The 21,295-nt window shown below is 31.4% G+C and overlaps 2 protein-coding genes and 1 pseudogene across 3 annotated transcripts; all 3 read right to left on the bottom strand.

The window, feature by feature from the left end:
• Window positions 1–101: 101 nt before the first annotated feature.
• LOC113398737 (SCAN domain-containing protein 3-like) lies at window positions 102–2,931 on the bottom strand (annotated as a pseudogene).
• A 103-nt stretch (window positions 2,932–3,034) lies between these two features.
• Window positions 3,035–6,130, bottom strand: LOC113399610 (uncharacterized). Its single transcript, XM_026638782.2, has 3 exons — window positions 6,037–6,130; window positions 3,724–3,907; window positions 3,035–3,368 (listed from the first exon to the last, which is right to left on the bottom strand). Exons 1-3 carry the CDS (start codon window positions 6,040–6,042, stop codon window positions 3,040–3,042), a joined length of 519 nt encoding a protein of 172 aa, XP_026494567.1. The 5' UTR covers window positions 6,043–6,130; the 3' UTR covers window positions 3,035–3,039.
• Window positions 6,131–15,532: 9,402 nt separating this feature from the next.
• LOC113399776 (glycine-rich protein 3-like) lies at window positions 15,533–16,291 on the bottom strand. Of its 2 annotated transcripts, none has more exons than XM_026639014.2 (2): window positions 16,159–16,291; window positions 15,533–15,919 (listed from the first exon to the last, which is right to left on the bottom strand). In XM_026639014.2, exons 1-2 carry the CDS (start codon window positions 16,165–16,167, stop codon window positions 15,599–15,601), a joined length of 330 nt encoding a protein of 109 aa, XP_026494799.1. In that variant the 5' UTR covers window positions 16,168–16,291; the 3' UTR covers window positions 15,533–15,598. The 2 variants fall into 2 exon arrangements, with proteins under 2 accessions (XP_026494799.1, XP_064073792.1); XM_064217722.1 differs by having other exon boundaries at window positions 15,533–15,915; window positions 16,155–16,278.
• Between the last annotated feature and the right edge of the window lie 5,004 nt (window positions 16,292–21,295).

The raw sequence follows: 21,295 nt of genomic DNA on the forward strand, positions 1-21,295 counted from the left end.
AAAAACGAAAAATGGTACATTTTATAAAACTTTATTTATTAAAAGAATAGAATTACAAGAAAAAATAAATAAGGTAATATAGGTTCAGGTCATAATTTTAATTAATGGGAATGATGTATTTGATGGAGTGTCAGCAAACGATCAATGTTTGGCTTTATTTTTGTGAGCATTAACCGTAAATGCCCCCGCTCTGTGATGTTTAATTTGCTCCTTTTTTTTTGTTAAGAGGTTTGTAACGGCACTTAGACTCCTTTCGACAAGGTATGACGAGGGAAAAGCTATTAAAAATTTCCTTGCGATTTCCCACAGTCCAGGATATTTTTCGGGTATTTCTGCTTGCAGCCAAAATGTGTGAAACCAAATTTCACCTTGAGCTCCTCATTGGTACTTAGCTCGAGCAGCTCCTCTTGTAATACAACATTGGCCACTTCCGTTTCATCAAATGGATTTATGATCCATGGTGATATATCCATTGTCAGCATATCTTCAACCCTGGTTTTGAACTCATCATGCAGGGCACTTAAATGTTGACTGTAGGTATGGATATTCTCATTAATACATTCTACCTGCGACAAGTTTGGAAATTGAGAGAATTCGCGGCGACTAATGTTTTGCTTCATAAATTTCAATTTCCCAAGAAAAGCCGAAATTATCCCCTTTGTTTTTATTAAATTCAGGCTGTCACCTTGTAACTGCAAGTTAATATCATTAATTTTTTTAAACAAATCTGTCAAATACGCAATCTCTGCTTTGAATTTGATTAAGTTTTCTTTTAAATCTGGATCTCTACTTTCTAGGAACTCTAATACGGCATCGAAAACAGAGTAAAATCTCGTTAAGCATGCACCTTTCGACAACCAGCGTACTTCAGTATGTAAGAGCAGCCGTTGGAAGTCTTCATCATTTTCGTCGCACAATTGAGCAAATAAACGCGTATTCAATGCATTGCTTCTGATTTTGTTGACAGCTTTTATTACAAAATGAAGAGATTGGTTCAACCTGTTACTTAAATGTTTTGCCACAAGATGTTGTCGGTGGATTACGCAATGAATAGCTGTAAGTGCTGGTATAATTCTATTGAGTTTTTTTTTTTTTTTTTGTTAGAGGTGGCATACGAGTAGGAGGCTCACCTGATGGAAAGTGACTACCACCGCCCATGGACATCTGCAACACCGGGGGGCTTGCAGGTGCGTTGCCGGCCTTTCAGGAAAGAGTACGCTCTTTTCTTGAAGGTTCCTAAGTCGTATCGGTTCGGAAAAACCGCCGGCGAAAGCTGGTTCCACAGAGTGGTTGTGCGAGGCAGAAAGTGTCTTAAAAATCGCGCTGTTGTGGATTTTCGGACATCTAGGTGGTGCGGGTGATATTTGGAATTTTGACGAGATGTCCGAAGGTGAAATTCAGCAGCCGGGATTAATCCGAACAATTCCTCGGAACATTCCCCGTGTTAAATTCTGTAGAAGATGCAGAGCGATCCAACATCTCTACGCAAAGCCAAAGGATCAAGCAGATCGGAGAGGGCTTGATCGTCGATAATTCTTTTGAGATGACTTATAAACCCACGATATCGCCCGACCATTGCAGGAGCTCCGTCTGTTGCCACTGAAATAATGTTTGTAAATGAAATCGATTGTCCGTAAAAAATTACTCAGGACATTAAATATTGATTCGCCTTTAGTGTCAGTCTCCAAAGTTCTGGCAATTCTTCGTGATTTGTGAAAAAAACAAGAAAAACAGGTAAAAACGGGCGAAATTAAGAGTTTAGAAAATTACAAAATGCAGGGAGCAATTGAGAGAGCAAAGTATTATTTAACGAGATTTTTTCCGCGAAGAAAACACGAAATTTTTTTTTAAAATGTACTTCCTACTTTATCATACAAGACGACCAACCTCTAAAACACGAGCGAAGCAGCGGGCGACAGTTAGTCGTCTATTATGTTAGTCGTCGTATGTTTTCTTTAAAAAAAAAAAAAAAGTAATCGGTAAATTAATTTATTTTTATTCATCTGATTATCTGACGTTTAGCGTTGTCCTTTACTTAATCCGTTTTTAATAATAAAATAAACTGGATATTCTCATATAACGTGTTTTATTATTATGATTACTTACAACAGGAGAAGTACGTTTGCATTATAATTAACAGTAAACAAACTATACATCATACAAACAGTATATCCATACACATCCGAATTAACATTGAAATAAAATAAAAAACAAATAGTTTTAAAATATTATAATTTATTAAATACTGGCAACTCACATCGGCTTCGCACAGGTTTATTAGAAAATTAAAATGTGAAATAACGATTTTTTTTTTTTTAATTTGTATATTAGTTCTGGAGCCTACCTTTTATAATATTAGTTTTGCATCTAGCAAATGGGCTTGTAAAAACGGGTGCAACTATAAATACCTTTATTTTTGGTTTAGTTCCATTTACGTTAAACAAGCAGTATAGAAAGATTAACGAGGATTTAAAAAAAAAAGGAATGCAAGAAAGTAATTGCGTTATTTTTTTTATAAGTATGTTGATCATTTATTAATATAAACTTGAGATTGATTTTATAAATTAAGATGTTTTATACATTTTGGAACTTACATCAATCATAGGTTGTCGCTTAAATAAGTTTAATACTATTAATGCTTATATAATACTTATCAGCAAACATGAAAAACTAAAACAGCGAACTGCATTTATTATTTTACACTGAATTTGTTCATAAGGATCGTGAATACTATGCATGAAAGTCAAATTTTATTAATATTCGTATTAATAATAAATATTTAGATAATGATCGGAATTCCCTTCAATAAACATCAATATAATATAAATGGTTGACATTGATTACATAATTTTTCTCACTAACGTCATCTACTGACTCATTAAAAACAAATTAACGCTTAAAAGCGTGTTAAAGATCTTTACATTACGACATTGTGGTTAAAAAAACTTATTTAAATTTTAACCACGAACAACTAAAACTATTTATAATTGAAATGCATAATGCAAATAAATTGTAATGGTGATTTATAAAAAAAACATTTTATCCTTTTCCGTAATGACCCCATTTCCCATTACCCCAACCACTCCAAACAGGCCTGCTACTGCTGCCGAATAGCCTTAAGCCAGAATACTCTCCTGGTGATTTGTAACTCGTGCCAGCTAGAACCGCTTTACCTAGATTGCCATAGGCTTCAGGCATACCCATATAACCGCTACTATAGACACCAGTGCCAGAGCCTCCTCCATATGTACCAGAAAGATGGAAACTTAGGGGAATATAAATTCCTTTTGAGCTGGATGAATGAAATCTTGGCCAAAATGTCTCCGATCCTTCCATTGACTCCGGTTCGAGCGAAGTTTTGTCGGAATCTGTAAAGATTGAGCTCTTTTATTTTTTTATATTCAAGTACCTAAAACATACGCAGTGTGTTGAGTTTATTCACCTCAATAATTTCAGTACTGGTTTCTACATACGAGACGCTAACGTGTTGTTTTTTTTTCTTACACGTGTAAATTAGACAGTTAAACCTTTTTTTGCTTGCAATGATTAAGTATTGGCTGATTCATTTAAGTCATAAAAAAGTAAAAAACGACAATTAAGATTATTCTTAAGAAAGCGATTAGAGGTTAAGACTTTAATATAACAATAAATAAATTGAAATAAATTTGAATATGTGATTTTTTTTTTAAATTTTGCTATTTATAAAATAACAAATAAACATACTTTCTAAAATAAATGGAGCCGATTTGCCTCTTTCTTTCATCCTCGGAACCATAGATTCCGACCACATTTTCTGTGCATCGTTGTCTTTTGATGTAGTCAAAGGGGGACTGGGAGCCAAATACAGAGATGGATCCAAGACAACTCCTTCTATTATGCTAGTTATTCCAACCAGACAAAGTATAACCTGTGAAATCCAATCAAATATTTGAGTGCCTTAAAGTGTTTAATTGAAAAAACTGTAGTATGTATATGCAGTATAATTTCGATATTATCATTGTAAATAACACATAAAAGTTCACATTAAACAACACGGAAAACTTAAAAATCAGATGTAATCATATAATCTAATTTGTATATTTATATGTATATTTTTTTGCTGTTTGTACTCTTATGGTAATCTCACGCACACTCATGTAAGCATGAGCGTCATTCAGTAGTATTACACACTGATAAATGATTTAATGTTTTTTTTTTTATTATTAATAATAATAGTGTATAACATAATTTGACATTATACGAAATTATTACTAATAATTACAATTAAAAAATATATATAAATAATAAAAAAGTACTACACGTGACTTTGATTTATAATGAAACTCTTTACTACAAGTAGAATTTTGCTGGCAGTTAAAAAGATAATAGCTTTACATAGTATAAAACAAAGTCGCTTCACATGGTCTTTTGTCGCCGTGGTACATCCGTAACGTACGACCTACACAAAGATTTCGACATCGATTCGATCGCGAAGCACCTCAAAAAACTTCCACGGCGTATTTTGAGAGAGCCCAGCAACATAGTAATCCGTTGATAGCACAAGCCTCCCTACTTATACACCTCCCTCAGAGGTAATCTACCTAATAGACTCAGGCGACCTATGCAGGTCCTGGACGACGAAGACGATAGCTTCACTATCGCAAACGCGCCATTCGTAGGGAAAACCACCACACTACACAACTCACACTCACAGCGTTTCCGCCGGCGGAAACGAGGACCCAGACTAGCGACGTCACGGAGGCGGCCGTGACGTCAGTAAATTCTATCAGTGCTTAAATTCACACCCCACCGACTACGTTCTGAGCCGAGGTGCGAACTCATAGGAGACACTCTCAGGACGAACGTCAACCTCGAGTTCAGTGCTCAACTTTAGGGCTGAGTCTAGTACTCGCCCGAACGCCCGGTGACGCTGTAAAGGCCAGTAGGGCCAACAGCACTACTTCAAACAAGATACAAAGTCGTCTTTAGGTACACAATTTTTAGATTGCAGAACAAAGACAACAGGAAAAATTCTTGTCTTGTTCGGATAGGTAATTTGAAATTCTCGGTTTTTTTCTACTATGATATGCACGTATCATATAAAGCTTCCTCTTGAATCCGCTCTGTTTGTAGATTAAAACCACATGAATTCCGTTGTGTAGTTAATAAGATCTAAGGGCTGCTAGATACGTTTAGATCTTTTATAAGAAAAAAAATAAAATAAGAATTTTTCCTTTTTCTAAAAGTTATATATACCCTTTTTGTATCGACGTGAAGCTGGTACGGGTAACTAGTTAGATTATAAAGGTAAAATTTAGTGTAGAAAGAAGTCTGAAAGTGTAGCCCAGAAGTATAAAATCACCGATTTTTAGTTGCCGTTCCTCAAGTAATAGCTTTTTTATATTCAACTTTATGTATAAGAATATAGTATTGTTATTGAAATAAAAGAAATAACGAAAATATTCTAAGATACTGTTATCAGAAGTAACAAGTTCTACAATATGATTAAAATATGTTTTGTAGTAATTTTTCAACTCGTTGATATAAAAAATAAATACATATATTATCAACAACGATGTAGAAATTTATACAAAGAATGAAATTAGTAACGTTCGTGATGGCTAGTAAAAAAATTAATGGAAAATAATGTAGTGCAAAAAGCGTGTAACGAAATAATTGAGTAAAATTTTATAATCGATTTAGTCACGGAGTGTGTTATTTTTTTTTAACTAACTTATGTTAGCAGCTGAACCTAATAAATATGTGTATCATCTAGTACCAACATTTTAATTAAATAAATTTCGCAACTTGTAATCAATGTAAGACAAAATTATACTCGTTGAAATACTCAAAAATAAATAAATAAATACTAAATGCATTATCAGGTCAACTCTATTAAAATATGTCCGGTATTATTCAAAGTTTTACTGAACAATTTGACGAGCGGTAAATTTTAAATATCACAACTATTTAAAAAAAAAAGTGTAATTGGTTGAAATAATAGCTAATTGGCTGGAATAGGATATTAAACTCATAAAATAAAAAAAAAAAACTTACGTTCATTATTTAAAATTGTAGATAATTTATCACGTGTAGTATTTTGTACGCTGTGTTGTTCCAAACTAATCGGGAGCACTACTGGGTGAAATCCTGATGTTTTAAATAATAGAAAGAGGAGTGCCTTTCTCCTCTTTCCGGTTTTGTTTTTAACTCAGTTCAAGGTCGGGTTAAGGTTCTCATAATGTTACGTTTATTATGAAGTGAAAGCGTCTTACACAGTATGTCGTCATAGGTAGATGACATTGTATAACTTTTCTACAATAGTTTATTATATAATTGATTTTATGTAAATATGTAAATTCATACTTTCACTTTAAATTTTATTTTTGTTCTTACTTCATATTTTAATTACTGTTTGTATAAGTTTTTTTTTAATATTTGGTATTGGGGTAGTATACTTTAGTTCCGGTTTGAAGGGTGAGTGAGCCAGTGTAACTTCAGGGACAAGGGACATTACATCTTTGTTTCGAAGGTTGGTGTCGCCATCACCAGCGCCATATCTGGTGGCCCATTTGTTTGTCCGCCTACCTATATCATGGAAAAATACCCAAAATAAATTATTCTTACTAGAATTTTTTTTTACATAATTCTATTCATATAACCTAATTTTTTTTTACAGAATATATATTGTTTTCAAAATCTTTCACGTCCAATACAAAAAAGGACATTTCCAGACAAAAGTGACTCGTGATACCTATTTCGAGTGTATATTACAATAAATATCCAAGTATATATATACATATATTGTAATATATACTTTAGAACGAAATAACATATTAAATGGCTTAGATTCTGGAGCAAGGAATTCGATATAAATTGTGAGAATAGCGTACAATATTCTTTAAAGTTTTTTTAGTAACCTTAGTCATTAAAATGTTTCGGATGTGTGTGATATAAAAGAGCACTTATTAAACCGACTTAATCGGTTAACGTGCGTTCTTAATAGCTGTATGAGTAAAACAAGAAAAACCGTAGTATCGTATAATTTATTTAAGACATGTTTTCCGTAACGCATAAACAATAAAGACGTATTTAAAACAATTTATATAGAGACCTTGTATTTTTTTAAATCCAAAAACGTAATATATATCGTTTATTTGTGGGAAAACAAAGTTTTTAGAACCCCAAAGTAAATATATTACAAACAGTAGAAACAAATTTAACTTTAGTATTCGTTGAAATTTTACCAGCGTATACTAAAATATTATCCCCACATGGGACCGAGGTCGCCCCAACCAAATTTGTATTTTAGCTCGTCTAACTGAAAAGGAGTGGTGAGATTTTCACAAGTTGTTACCGTTAATATAACGCAAAAAACAAGAATGCTGTATACCTGAAATATAAATAATAATTCAGTTTTATTCATTTAAATATATTTTTTAAAGCTGGATGCAAATACAAATCTTTAATTGTCTATGATTTTTTAATAACATTTTTCATTTACATTAGTAGCCTGTAAATTTCCCACAGCTGGGCCAAGGTCTCCTCTCCCTTTGAGGAGATGGTTGGGAGGATATTCTACTACGCTGCTCCAATGCGGTTTGGTGGAATACACATGTGGCAGAATTTCGTTGAAATTAGACACATGCAGGTTTCCTCACGATGTTTTCCTTCACTGCCGAGCACAAGATGAATTATAAACACAAATTAAGCACATGAAAATTCAGTGGTGCCTGCCTGGGTTTGAACCCGAAATCATCGGTTAAGATGCACGCGTTCTAACCACTGGACCATCTCGGCCCTTAATAACATTTTATTATAAATAACGTAGAATATATTTTGATTATTTTATTACTTATTGTTAGTATAATATATTTATGAACTTGTTTTAATACTTTGTAGAATAATTTTAAAATAACACTTACAGTGTACATGTTTATTAATATCAAAGAAAACAATTTTAATGTGCAGTCGAATTCTTACGTTGTCCTGATATTAAATTAATTCTTTTTCAACTTAAGAACTGCAGTTTTTTGCTTATGATTTGGATTGATCTGAGTCTATATAAATAATTAAACATATAGTTATACAATTAAACTAGAAATATTATCCGTCGATATATGACAACTACATTGATTATCAAAGTAATTACAGCATTATATACATGCATTCATAACGTAACTAATGTGTTGGTAATTGATTTTCTAAGGCCTTCAATTAGTCTACATTTTTTTTATACTAATAAATTAAATACAAAAAAACTTCATTTATAAAAAAATGGAATTTAAAAAATAAATTATTTCATCTACAGTCGATGGAACTTATAATCTCTGACGTTCTAAGTCTCTAAGACATCCACGGTTATTGCAAATACACCGTTAAATGGATCTGATGTAATGAAACTTAATTCTTGTTCATAATTATACATATAATTATGAACATTTTCAACATTTAATTCTATTAAAGTTAATATAGGCATGGAATAGTAGTTTTCGTCAGGGCATCACGGTAGCATGCGAAAGCGATCCCGTGGCGCTCGCCGAAGAGACGGAGAGAGTACCGCTGATTTTTTAGTGGGTACCGTAGCCCACTCGGCGTCCAGGGTACCGGCGAGTCCCACATACCCCCCCACTTCCACGTGGGAGAAACGCGTAACGCGTTTTACCAGCGAGATAAAAAAAGGGCATGGAATAGTTACAATACCTACAATCATAGTGCAGTGAAGGTCTGTGATAGACTTTCGGTCACGGCAGTTAATCTAATGAACTAACTTTGGAGATATAGTAGCTTAAAAGTTATTGCGTCAACACAGATTCACTGGTAAATATAAATTGTTAGTGAGTGTCAGGAGTAGCATCGCCTTTAAGGGTTGTGTGGCGCGGGACTGGCACTGCCGACTTGTATTTTATCCAGAAAATAAATTTAATAACTGTTAATGGAAACTGGAGTTGTGCATGATGAGATAGCCTATAATTGTGATGTATTAGCAAATGCATTTTTAAAAAGTTATTTTCTTTTATAAGATAGTTATATATTAATATTGCACATTGTGTTGGCTTCCTATTTAATAAATAAAATGAAATGAAATAAAATAAATGTACCTCCTCGTATTTTTGGTCTTATGAAGGTCAGCAGCTTAATAAACAAGCTATATTTTAAACACAGAGACCGCTTTCGATCTTTCTAAATTCGGAATGTCAGGGAGCAATAGCGGTTATGCTTGATTCCCACTAAAACAGATGCAATGGGCGGTTTCGACTCGGACCAGAGAGACTTGCGCGTTCGTTTCGATATAGTAAAAATTAATTAAAATGACATTGATTATAAGTTTAATAAACATTATTATAAAACTTTTATTTTATTCTATCGAAATGATCGTCATTTTGATAGAATAAAATAATAAACTTATTATTTTATAAGCTACCTGCTTACTAAAATATGTCAAGTTTTTTTTTAATGAATAAGTAATGAATGAATATAATATATTTATGTTTTAGTATAAAGTATAGTTTAATGGATACATCGAACTGGAAGAGTCAGAGGAAGGTCACGAGGACAAAGCCGGCCAAACATCTCGGTTTTTTGAAGTGTTAGGTTTGTGGTTTAAAATTCATCTTGAGACGAACGAAATGTTCATGTTTATTTTTATGAATTGATTCTTTTATAAGCTACATTTATATATGGAACTAACAAAGTCATAATGTAAACAAAATACATTTGATTTGAAACACTAATATATACAATTTGGAATACAATGTAATAATTTGATACTATCGAGATCCACACATATCCATAAAGTAAAATGTGTAATTTTAACTTTATTTGTAAAATAATTATAATTATTTTAAATGCCGTATTAAATATTGATTGCTTGTAATAAGAAGGATTCGACGCTTTTTTTAGAATCTTAATTTATATTTAAAGATATTTTTCACTTTTATTTCTTATCAAAGTCATTTTTAGTAACATAATTATATTAATATTTACACAATTGGAATTTCTTATATCTGTAAAAGTATGCGTCTATAAAGATATTTAGCTAGTAAGAATTATTAATGGAAAAATTAAACCAAAAATATAGTTATTTATTTCATACGTGTATCTTGTATATCAAATTGTTGTTCTAATGTACCAAATATATGTATATATTAAGGACTTTTTATTTTTAAACGATAGTAGCAATGAAAAAACAGACCTTTTCTAAAATAAGTAATATTATTTCGTATATATAGATATATATTTATATATTTGAATATTTCTTGTTAAGTAAGTCATAGGGAATTTTTGGGAACAGGTCTTCTGTCCTCCTCATGAGAAGTTTTGTAGCTGTGTGTGAAATTTTCCCAGTGGATACTGGTACATGTGCAGGTTTCTTCACGATGTTGTAAACAAAGATGAAGCATATGAAAACTATTATTCAATTTTCACGTTAGGCGGAATTTGATGTAAGGAGATAATAATTAATTTATTTTTAAACAATAATTATATAGATTAAAAATCTACCATAAATAAATAGTAAGTACCTAAGAACAACCAACAAAATAAATTCAGCGAGATTATAAACAATGACACAATAAAATTATAAATGCAATAAATCATGATTTAAGTTTAACTGAATTTATTCATATAATGTAATTTACATGAATTAAAGACTTCCTTATATTTCCTCAATTAACGCTATTCTCAAGTAAGCAATCGAGAAAATAAGAAGTAATTAAAAAAAATTGAATCGAGTTTACGCTTCGAGGATTCACTACTCGCACAGTAATATAATTATTGAAAATTTGTAATAAATTAAAATATATAATATGTTATGTAATATATAATATTTTATTTGTTTGTTTTTATTGTTATCATAATTTAATTTGTGTTATAAATAAAAAAAAAATGTGTAGAACAGACGAGAAAAAGTAACTGAACTTTTTTTTTAACTTTTCGCAGTAAATAGATCTTTTTAGGGACAAGTACAATCAGATTAAAAAAAAGTAAATAAATTTTCCTTTAAATTATGCTACTTATTTCACGTTAATTTTTTACGGTTTTTATAAAAACATATAAAATGCATATTTAAATGTTATTATATGCTTTGATATCCGATTATTTCAGTCCTTAGTCATGGTTAGAGATAAAAAAAACTTCATTTTTCTCTATTTGAGAATTGCTGTGTAATATTGTTAGGTAAAATCTTACTCATTGTCTCACAGAAAAAGTTATCTTCTTCTTTAATTAAAAGTTTAGTAGTACTTTAAATAAATAACATTAATCAAATTTAATAATATAAACCACTTTATATACACGATAAATTTCGATTTACAAGTTTTCTCTTATCTGACTACACGGAACCTTCAAGAAGCATTACGAACAAAATACCTTGATAATTATAATAATTTTATTGTAAGAACCAATTAAACGTATTTAAGCAGAAAATTATATGGTGATTTCTTCCTATGTTGTTCTTAGTGATAATAAATAACAATACAAAAAAAAAGTTAGGAAACCACATAAACTATTTAAAAAAAAAAAAGTTAGAAAACTACATACATTTTATTTAATACAAGAAATATGACCAACAATTATTCTAAATTATGATTGTAAAGAAAAGATGGAACTGCATAACAGTTAATATTAACTATAATATACAATACTAAAAGATTAGAAAATATTTTGAAAAAAAAGTCCAGCCAGCTCAGAAAGATATAGGTGAACATATTGCTGCCTTAACATAGGTATTTACATTTTATACTATATAAAAAAAATATTTGATATTAAAATAAATATAGGAAATTGTAATGTTTAAAAAAAAACATTGTAATCCTGATGGATCAATTATTTATGTGTATATCAAAAGATCAAGATGGATTTACAAGATTTAGAAGAGTTAGATCTATAAGTTATGTCATTTATGAACAGTAGTAATAATCATATTTTATGTATTACTGAACGTACTGGATAATAATAACAAGTTTATGTTTAACTTCAACTTCAGTAAAGAAAAATCGATATGCGGTGGCTTATTATTATTTAATTAATTAAACTTTTAAAAATGAAAGACTTAGTGTGTTACTATGTTGAACTGACTATTGAAATTGACTGTACAGTTGTTGAGCCCTTCAATGATTTACGTGTATATGTTACTGTAAAAGTTCGAATTACGGTAAATTTATTTATTTATTCTTTATTGCACCCAAAATTACAATATTGCTACACAAAGTTGCATGAGGTGCAACAGGCGGCCTTGTCGCTCAGCAGCGATCTCTTCCAGGCAACTTTAGGGCAGAGGATTATAATATTTACATATATGGGAAGGGTACAGTAATTTTACGTCATAATATATAATACATACATAATATAGTAGTACACAATACACAGATAACAATAAATATATATAATATAAATATATACTATAATAAATATTTACATAAATAAATATATAAAATATATATAATAAAAAAAGGAGATATAACAGAACAAAAAATTAACAACGACAACGACTGCTTAATACGACAAGTAAAAGTCCTTAACCATTTTTTTTTTACTACTAATTACTTTTAATAAATACTTTTAAAAACGGCTAATGAATAAATCTTAAGATTTTCCAGTAAAACCTAAGATTTATTTATAACCGATTATGAATGGTAAATGTCCATAAAACTTTTACCATCATTCACTTGGTAAATCTTAGGATTTACATGCTAGGTTAGGTTAGGTTGGAATGGTAATTAGTGGGTAGGACGGGGCCTTCTGCCCCGGGAGTCCCACATATCCGTCCCGGTCCCCCTTCGGCCGGGCGGAATGCATAAATGCATTTCCTCCTAGTAAAACAAAAAAAAAAGTTTGGAATGGTAACAGGGCCGCGGTGGTGAGCCACGCGCGTTCCCGTAGTTCTGTCGCCTTGCGGTAAGGCGGAAATCCGAGGAGGTTTTAGTGGGTAGGACGGGGCCTTCAGCCCCGGGAGCCCTACATATCCGTCCCGGTCCCCCCTTCGACCGGGCGGAATGCGTAAATTCATTTCCTCCTCGTAAAACAAAAAAAAAAAAAAGGTTGGAATGGTAAAAGTCCGAAAAAGTCGTCCCTTTATAATAAACACTTACATTTACCAACTCTTGTCGATAAATCTTAGATTTTACTGGAAAATCTTAAGATTTACCTTAGTTCGAGCTTTTACAGTAACATACACAGAGCTCCGTATTATTAAAATAATCTGGATCTTATAAAAGTATTATTAACATTAATTTATTAGAAAAGAGTAGCATATATATTAGATTCAGATCTTTACTAAATTCATATAACCTAGTTAACTTTTCCTACAGCCAACTACAATCACTGAACTTGTATCGATAATATATTTATACTTATATATATATTGTTTTCCATGCCACAAATCTGTAATAAACTCAGATCATTATGTTGGCTTAATTTAATGCTATTATAAAAACATTAATGTTGAAAACAACAAACATTTGTTCCAGTCAATTTGTAACGAATGAAGAAGTTTAGAAACAATATTACCTATCAATAATATTAATGTGTTTCATAAAATATTTTACGATAATTGAATGGCATTTTTTTTAAATTCAGTCAACACGAGGTGTTTTCTTTAGCCAATGATTGGGCGACTGTCGGAATTCACAAGAGTAGGAAAATATTGTATGAACTTCATAATCGAACATCGAACTATCCTTTTATTAATTATGTTAGTGCTTACTAACATAGTTAGTTCAAACTATCTGAGCGTGCGTTGCAAGGCCAAGTTGCGGAAATAAAATTAAAATTACTTGGAATATTAATGATGATAAACTTGGAAGAATCAAAGATAATATTTTCCAGTTTAAACTATTGACTATAAACCAATCACTTCAGATCGGGATGTCGCAAATGTTTTATTAAGGATTTTGCTGAAATTTTAATTTTAACTACGAAATCATTCATTTCTTACGGTTCCGAATCCATATTGAAGATATAATAACTACTTTTAAATCTTAAGTTATTAAGATATAGCCGATTTGTGAGGGATGTTACGGTTATCAGTTCAAACATTGATGTAATTGGCGTGCTTCCTGACCTAATGAAACAAACAAAAGTAATCCCATTTTTTAAATATGGTAGTACTACAGACCCCAATAACTATAGCATTATCTCTGCACTACCAAGTCTTAACAAAATATTGCTACATACGTCAATGCGGCATTAAAGAAGCCGACCTCAATCTTCTGATTTCGTACCTAAAAATCGAGTTCAGAGGGTTGATATAAGTGGTAGGAGACACACATTATATTGTATTGTTTGCCGATGATACCTCATTAAATAAAAAAAAAGTCAATTGTTAAATGTAGAGGTTACATAATATAATGCTCTCTCTGATGCATATAATAAAAAAACAAAATGTTTAATACATTTACTATACTAAACGTAAGATTTGTCAATATTTAAAAATACATCACTATTGATAAATATTGACTCAACCGAATTTTTTAGTTTAACTTTAGATTGTATACTACAATTTCGTATTAGTAAGTTGTCAGTGAAACATATGTTATTCATATAATTTGCTTTTAGTGTTTTATTTTTTTAAATTGATATCTAACTTTTATTTAATAAAATTAGCTCGTAAAAAATGTAGTTTGAATATATAATGTTGTCCAACCACTTGAGTGTTCCCTTCAATTTTATAAACCTCTTTTCGATTAAAAGTGTAAATTTATTTGATATAAATGACAAATAACAATACTGTGTCTTCTTCTTTCGAATGTCGAATGAGACTAAATAATTAAAGTTTATAAATAAGACCATAATTATTATTTTTTTCCGTTTTAGTTCCGTTTTGTTTTATCTACTGGGTTTTGTTTTAGCAGCATTACATCTTAGGTACGATTTCTGTATAAGTATAATACAACAAATTGTAAGTGTTTTCAAGGCATTAATTAAGACTTTATTTAGTATATCACTACAATTTATCACTCCATGTATTATTTTATAAATAAATATTAGATTTGTGATTTTCCTCAATGGATAATTAACGTAACTTACGTTATCGCGAGCCGAGATGGCTCGGTGTTTAGAACATTTGAATCATATTGTTAAAGAAAGATTGCAAGAAGACTCAAGAAGAAGCAAGAGGTCAAACACGGGCATGCTTCTATTTAATTAGCATGTGCTTAATTTAAGTTTATAAATCAGCGGTGAAAGGAAATATCTTGAGGTAAGATCCAGCAGAGAGTGATTTAGAGGCTTTTACATTATTTTGTGTTTAGCAATTTTTGATATGTTGTCAGTGATACGAAGTAAATAAAGCTCTAGTACGTCTTCTAATTTTTTAATACCTTATAAATATATATGTATGCATAGATCAGTCGTACAAGTCTATCAAATCCAGACCAAACAAGCTTATGATGAATTTAAAGTAATATGAGTATTCTTATTTCTTGTATCCGCTGTTAAAAGGTTTTATGGCAAATGGAAATTGACAAAGAATTATCTCATTTCATGGTATATTTGACTGTTATTACAGATATTACAGATTTAAAATTACTGATCGCGAATTGTTTCCCTTAAATAAATTGTACTAAAATTTATTCAAAATTAAAATCACAGTGAAGTTTCCAAATTTCGGACTTATTGTTTAACGTCCCCAGCCGCGACCGCCGCCGAAGCCGCCACCGTATCCACCACCGTATCCACCGCCGTATCCACCTCCGTAGCCACCTCCATAACCGCCGCCGTATCCGCCGCCATATCCGCCGCCGAAACCACCACCTCGGCCTCCATGGCCGCTGCCCCATCCACGGCCTCCATAGCCGCCACCACGCCATCGAGACTCTTGAGGAACTAAACTTTCTTCAGTTGTTTCAGGCTCTCCTAGAGAGCTCGAAGGTGCCTTAGGACTAGGCAGCGCTAATGCGTATGCCATGCATACGCATATCACCAAACTTACAGACGCTAGCTGCAAAAGAAATGTTCACTTTAGAAAAAAATAATAAAAATATCACTTTTATTTAAACATAACATAATTTAATTTTTTTTTTTTTTAAATATTTATTTGTTATTATTATTCTGTTAAGTGTAAATGTTACCAGGCTAGAGTTGGGTTAGTGGTTATATTATTGGTCGATAAAATATTATTAAAACCAGATGTTAAATCACAAAATTACTAGATTCTGTTAGACTATTGACTGTACTTACAGTGTTCATGGTGCTAATATGTGCTGGACAATGTGGTCTCTGGCCAGTGGTGCCGACCTATTTATACGTATGCTACTCGTCCACACCTCCTTGTGACTAATCTTCTATAGGTAAATAACCGCTGCGTATGTCATCTTGTGTATGCATACGTAAATTGCCTTAATTGTTTTTATTACAGATGAAATACACTATATTAAATTATCATAGATCTGGTAATTCTATACCTTATTATTGTCTTAACAATAATGGTTTTAAATATCGTGTTAATAAGATTTCGAAGCTTGTTCAACTTTAATTATTTAATTACTTAATTAAGAATTACTTAATTTAGTTTTAGGGTTCTTCTTATGATTTATGAAGGTTATTTTATTTTTATTGTTTTATTTGTAACTCCACAGACATATTGTCCATACCTTTTAATAATAATAAATAAATATTGGACAACATCACATACATTACTCTGATCCCAATGTAAGTAGCTAAAGCACTTGTGTTATGGAATATTAGAAGTAACGACGGTACCACAAACAACCAGACCCAAGAAAACATAGAAAACTAATTAACTTTTTCTACATCAACCCGGCCGGGAATCGAACCCGGGACCTCGGAGTGGCGTACGCATGAAAACCGGTGTACACACTACTCGACCACGGCGGTCGTCAAATTTGATATTTAATTTGTATTTTTTTAGTGTGCCTTCATGTTTTTGTTACCAGACAGAATCAAGATTTAAGTTTAGCATAAATTTATTTATTCTTGATATATAGTATTCATATGCAATATAAATGTCTGTCAATATAAGTATCGATCTGCGATAGAAGTCGAAAATTTAAACAGATTATCACAGTTAACATATAAGATGTACTTATACAACATTCACGAGCTATGTGATAACCCAGTCATTCCAGTTCCTTGTTTTAGAATGTATCTTTGAAGGGATGTTATTTGTCTTCGTGGGGTTTTATGTATTAAAGACTGTTTTATATCGAGTAATGTATCATAATAATCAGCCTGTAAATTTCCCACTGCTGGGCTAAGGCCTCCTCTCCCGTTGAGGAGAAGGTATGGAGCATATTCCACCACGCTGCTCCAATGCGGGTTGGTGGAATACACATGTGGCAGAATTTCGTTGAAATTAGACACATGCAGGTTTCCTCACGATGTTTTCCTTCACCGCCGAGCACGAGATGAATTATAAACACTAATTAAGCACATGAAAATTCAGTGGTGATTGCCTGGGTTTGAACCCGAAATCATCGGTTAAGATGCACGCGTTCTAACCACTGGGCCATCTCGGCTCATAATGTATCAGGAAGTTCCCATAATGTTGAATCTGAATTAATCGGTAATGCTACTTTGAAGCGTCCCTATGATAACGAAAACTAGTCGTCCCGATATATATCGACTAATTCATGATAATTCCTTTATTCCAGTATTTCCTAACAACGTTTAAAGTTATGAAGTAAGTACATCTTTATCTTCGTATGAGTAAAAATTGGAATTTTACTATGTAATAAAAATAAAACTGTCTTTTAATTTGGTTAACCGTGGTTTCATTTATACATAGAACTTTCGTTCCCGACGACCCAACATACAGTAGAGCCCCAATTGGGTTGTACTGCATATTTTTATTACTTTGATGTGAAAATAGCCTAATTATTTAAGATACAGCTTTAAAATATTATACTTTCATGCGATTTAAATATGTTCGTACTTGTAAGGAAACTTATGCAAATCCCTTTTGAGATAAAGCCTCCGCAAACTGGTTGAGTTGTTTTTTAAACTACGTTTATCTTTCGAGGTCATTTTTGTAGTGTGATGTCGTTTCAAGATGAATCATAATCATTTTTCTAGGAATTTGGTTAAAATTACGTCTTTCGAATAACAATAGCGAAATATTCCATTTCGAATTGAATTAGTTATTTAATATGTGAAAATTTATGTTCGAAAAAGATTTTTACGTTTTTAATCGGTAGCTATGTATTCAGCTACATATGTATAAAACGCAAACAAGTATGACTACTTAAAGCTTACCTGTCTTTAAACAAACTATAATTTTGTACAAAATATCAGAATTGTCAATTAATGTTTATACAATATGGGATGAAGCCTTTTTTGGCCGAGTTCAAAGGCTTTGAGGCCCTGAGAAATGAAATGGAGTCAACGAGTATTTTTTAACGACGCGAATTTTATTTTGCGAACGTGTTATTTTCGTTTCGATTGATCGGATGTGTTTGCTTATTTGTATAGTAGTAGTAGTAGTAGTAGTAGTAATTGTAAAGTATATCAAATTGTGGAGGCCCCAGGGACAGAAATGATTGCATAATGTTTTTTTTTCTAAATTAATGAATAAGTTTGAATAATTGAATGATATAGGGTTTAAACATTGGTGCGAAACTGAGGGAAGTATAAACGAAGTTGATTCGGAATTAAACAATTAATGAATTCATTACGAACTGAAACATAAAACTTTCTAAAAAATGAGACACCGCATTCGCGACAAAAATAACACTTAAGCAAATTCAATATTAATATTAAGTAGCTGGACTAATATTTTTATTAGTATTTTTAAATATACTTCAGTAAATGCGAACACTTTGAGGCGTCTTAAATGCCTTTAACGTATATATTTTTTTAACTTTTTGCTATTCGGCGTTGCTTAATCGATTAATTTTCAAAGAAATCATTTTTAGAAGTAAACAAAATTTTAAGGTATTAACTTTGTGTAGTTAATTTCCAAACGGATTTTTTCCGAACAAGTGCAAACGTTTTAAATAAATAATGACGCAAGTATTAATCAAAGTATTATGCTATAAGTTATTGATACGACTTAGATTCCACCCACGCGTATGTATCTGTTGGGGCGTAGTTTTTTAGCCTACCCGTTATCGTTAACCTTACCCTATGTCGTTTAGTCCATAATGAAGTGAAATCTACCAAATAATAACTATTGGATAAAAACCGAATACTTATATACTTACCGCAATATACCTGATTTATTCTGAAATAAGTATTTTCAATATATACTACTAAGTATTGGATGCGTAAGCGAAGTCTGTGATAATATAAAATCTTTGAATTTGTATTTTAATTAAATAATTACGATGTGATGATTTATAATCTGCGACGTTAATATGACTAATAGATCCCTTTTATTAATATGTATTGTGTCATTTTTTAAACTGTTAAGTGAAATTGCAAACTTAAATTTCTAGTATATATTATTTTTATGTAGACAGTATTAAAAAAAAACAGAAAAAGTATTGTTGTTCGATAAATCGATAATATGCTTAAAATACTTCTAGAATCTGTATTTTGTATGGTCATATCATTTTTAATATAAGTAAGATTATATGTAATCGCTGGCATTTGTTACTTGATGGTATCACTCGCTCATCACATAATCTACCACAAAACAGTAATATTTGAATTTTATTGTGTTCCGGTTTAAAGGTTAAGGGAGCCAGTGTGACTGCAGGCACAAGGGACCCATCCTAGTTCCCACGATTCGTAGGGCTTTAATGATGTACGGGATGGAACCCTTCCCGGGCTAATTCCTCAGAATCTGCAGTCTTATAAGCTTCTTACTGCAAACGACAACAAGGTATCCCAGTTAACACATAAGAGATCACGAAATATATATTTTTATTTATTTATTACATACAAGTCGATGGATGTTATTTTATTTCAGCCCAATCGCATTCGAAACGTTCGAATAAATCCCTTTTATTGACGATGTAAAGCTGACTAGAAAATCTTACGTGTTATGGTTCTGAAACCCTTCACACTGGAGTATACTTCAGTGTGAAGGGTGGTTATATACCAATAACAAGTGTAACTCGAAAAATCATAATATAAGTTCGTCTTTATATGCTTATGCTATTTCCCTTAAAAATAATATGTGAGATCTTAAGGAAATAATTAAAAATAATTATATTCTCATAAGTCATTATAAAAAACCTCATAGTCGCTTTGTTCGAAGTAATCATTAGTGTATTAATTAATATACTTTTTATTGTTATGTATATAATATGTATATTATGTAAACAGTTTCCAGCTGTTAATTTATTTAAGTAAAAAATAAAATATATTTGGCATCAAATTAATCTTGAATTTAAATAGCCTTGTGACTGAAAACAGTATCTATTACACATCCAAATTAAAAATGAACTTTCGATAAGCCTACATTATAAAATAATATTCGAAAATGAAGAAAATATATTATAACTATAATTATTATATAGGTATACATAATTAAGTTTTTATATGGATTTGTAAAAAGTTGCTATATAAAATCTAGAGGCAATTGGACTAAGGGGTCTTTACTTCAATAACATTGGACTTTCATACAAACTTCCAAGCCACGTTTTATCCCCTTATGGGTGGAGTTTCGTAAAATCCATTCTTAGTGGATGTTTAACAACAAGAAACAAGGAACCTATCCAAATTTCAAGTTTGTAGGTGCTATAGTTTCTGAGATTTCGTTATTAATCCGTGAGTGGTATTTCGCTTTCATGTATATATATATATTTATATAAACTCATCGTAATATTATACATGTTGTACATAAATTTTCGTTGAATGCTATTGTTTTCAGAATGAACGTTTAAAATAAATATAGCTACTTAAACAAAGTTACCGCTATTTCAAACTGTGTAAACACACTATTTATTCACATTTATAATTTGCCTTTGATAATAAAGACTAAAGGTGATATCAGACGGTTCATTCGAGTGAATGTTCTTTTGAGTGAATGATTAATTTTTTTTTTCATTCCATGTTCACACGGCTTAGCTGGAATGACGTAAAAAAGAATATTCATCCGTAGTTTCTTTCAATTTGGCGTCGAATGAAGTTGTGTCTCTTGGAATAAGTTTAATTTGTGATCATTTGATCAAAAAGCTAAAAAAAAAGATTAAGAAAAATGCGTTCGAGACAAAATGGCCAAATCCGAGTGAACGTTCACTCTGTGTTTAGACTGTTCATCTTTCGTTCATACGGAGTGGGAATGAAAGCCGAATGAACCGATCCAACGTCGTTGGATCAGTTCACTAATGGATTCATTCGGCACTTTTGTTTCACTTTGTGTTTAGACGTGTCACTTTGAATGAAAGATGCAAAATGAAACACGAAAATG

The sequence above is a fragment of the Vanessa tameamea genome, chromosome 18, assembly GCF_037043105.1.
Source record: "Vanessa tameamea isolate UH-Manoa-2023 chromosome 18, ilVanTame1 primary haplotype, whole genome shotgun sequence".
Lineage (NCBI taxonomy): Eukaryota > Metazoa > Arthropoda > Insecta > Lepidoptera > Nymphalidae > Vanessa > Vanessa tameamea.

What these genes read in the sequence shown, in the direction of transcription:
- LOC113399610 (XM_026638782.2), bottom strand. An exon ending in GGCTCCATTTATTTTAGAAA is followed by an intron (nt 3,369 to 3,723) that starts GTATGTTTATTT and finishes CAATCTTTACAG; the next exon opens with ATTCCGACAAAACTTCGCTC.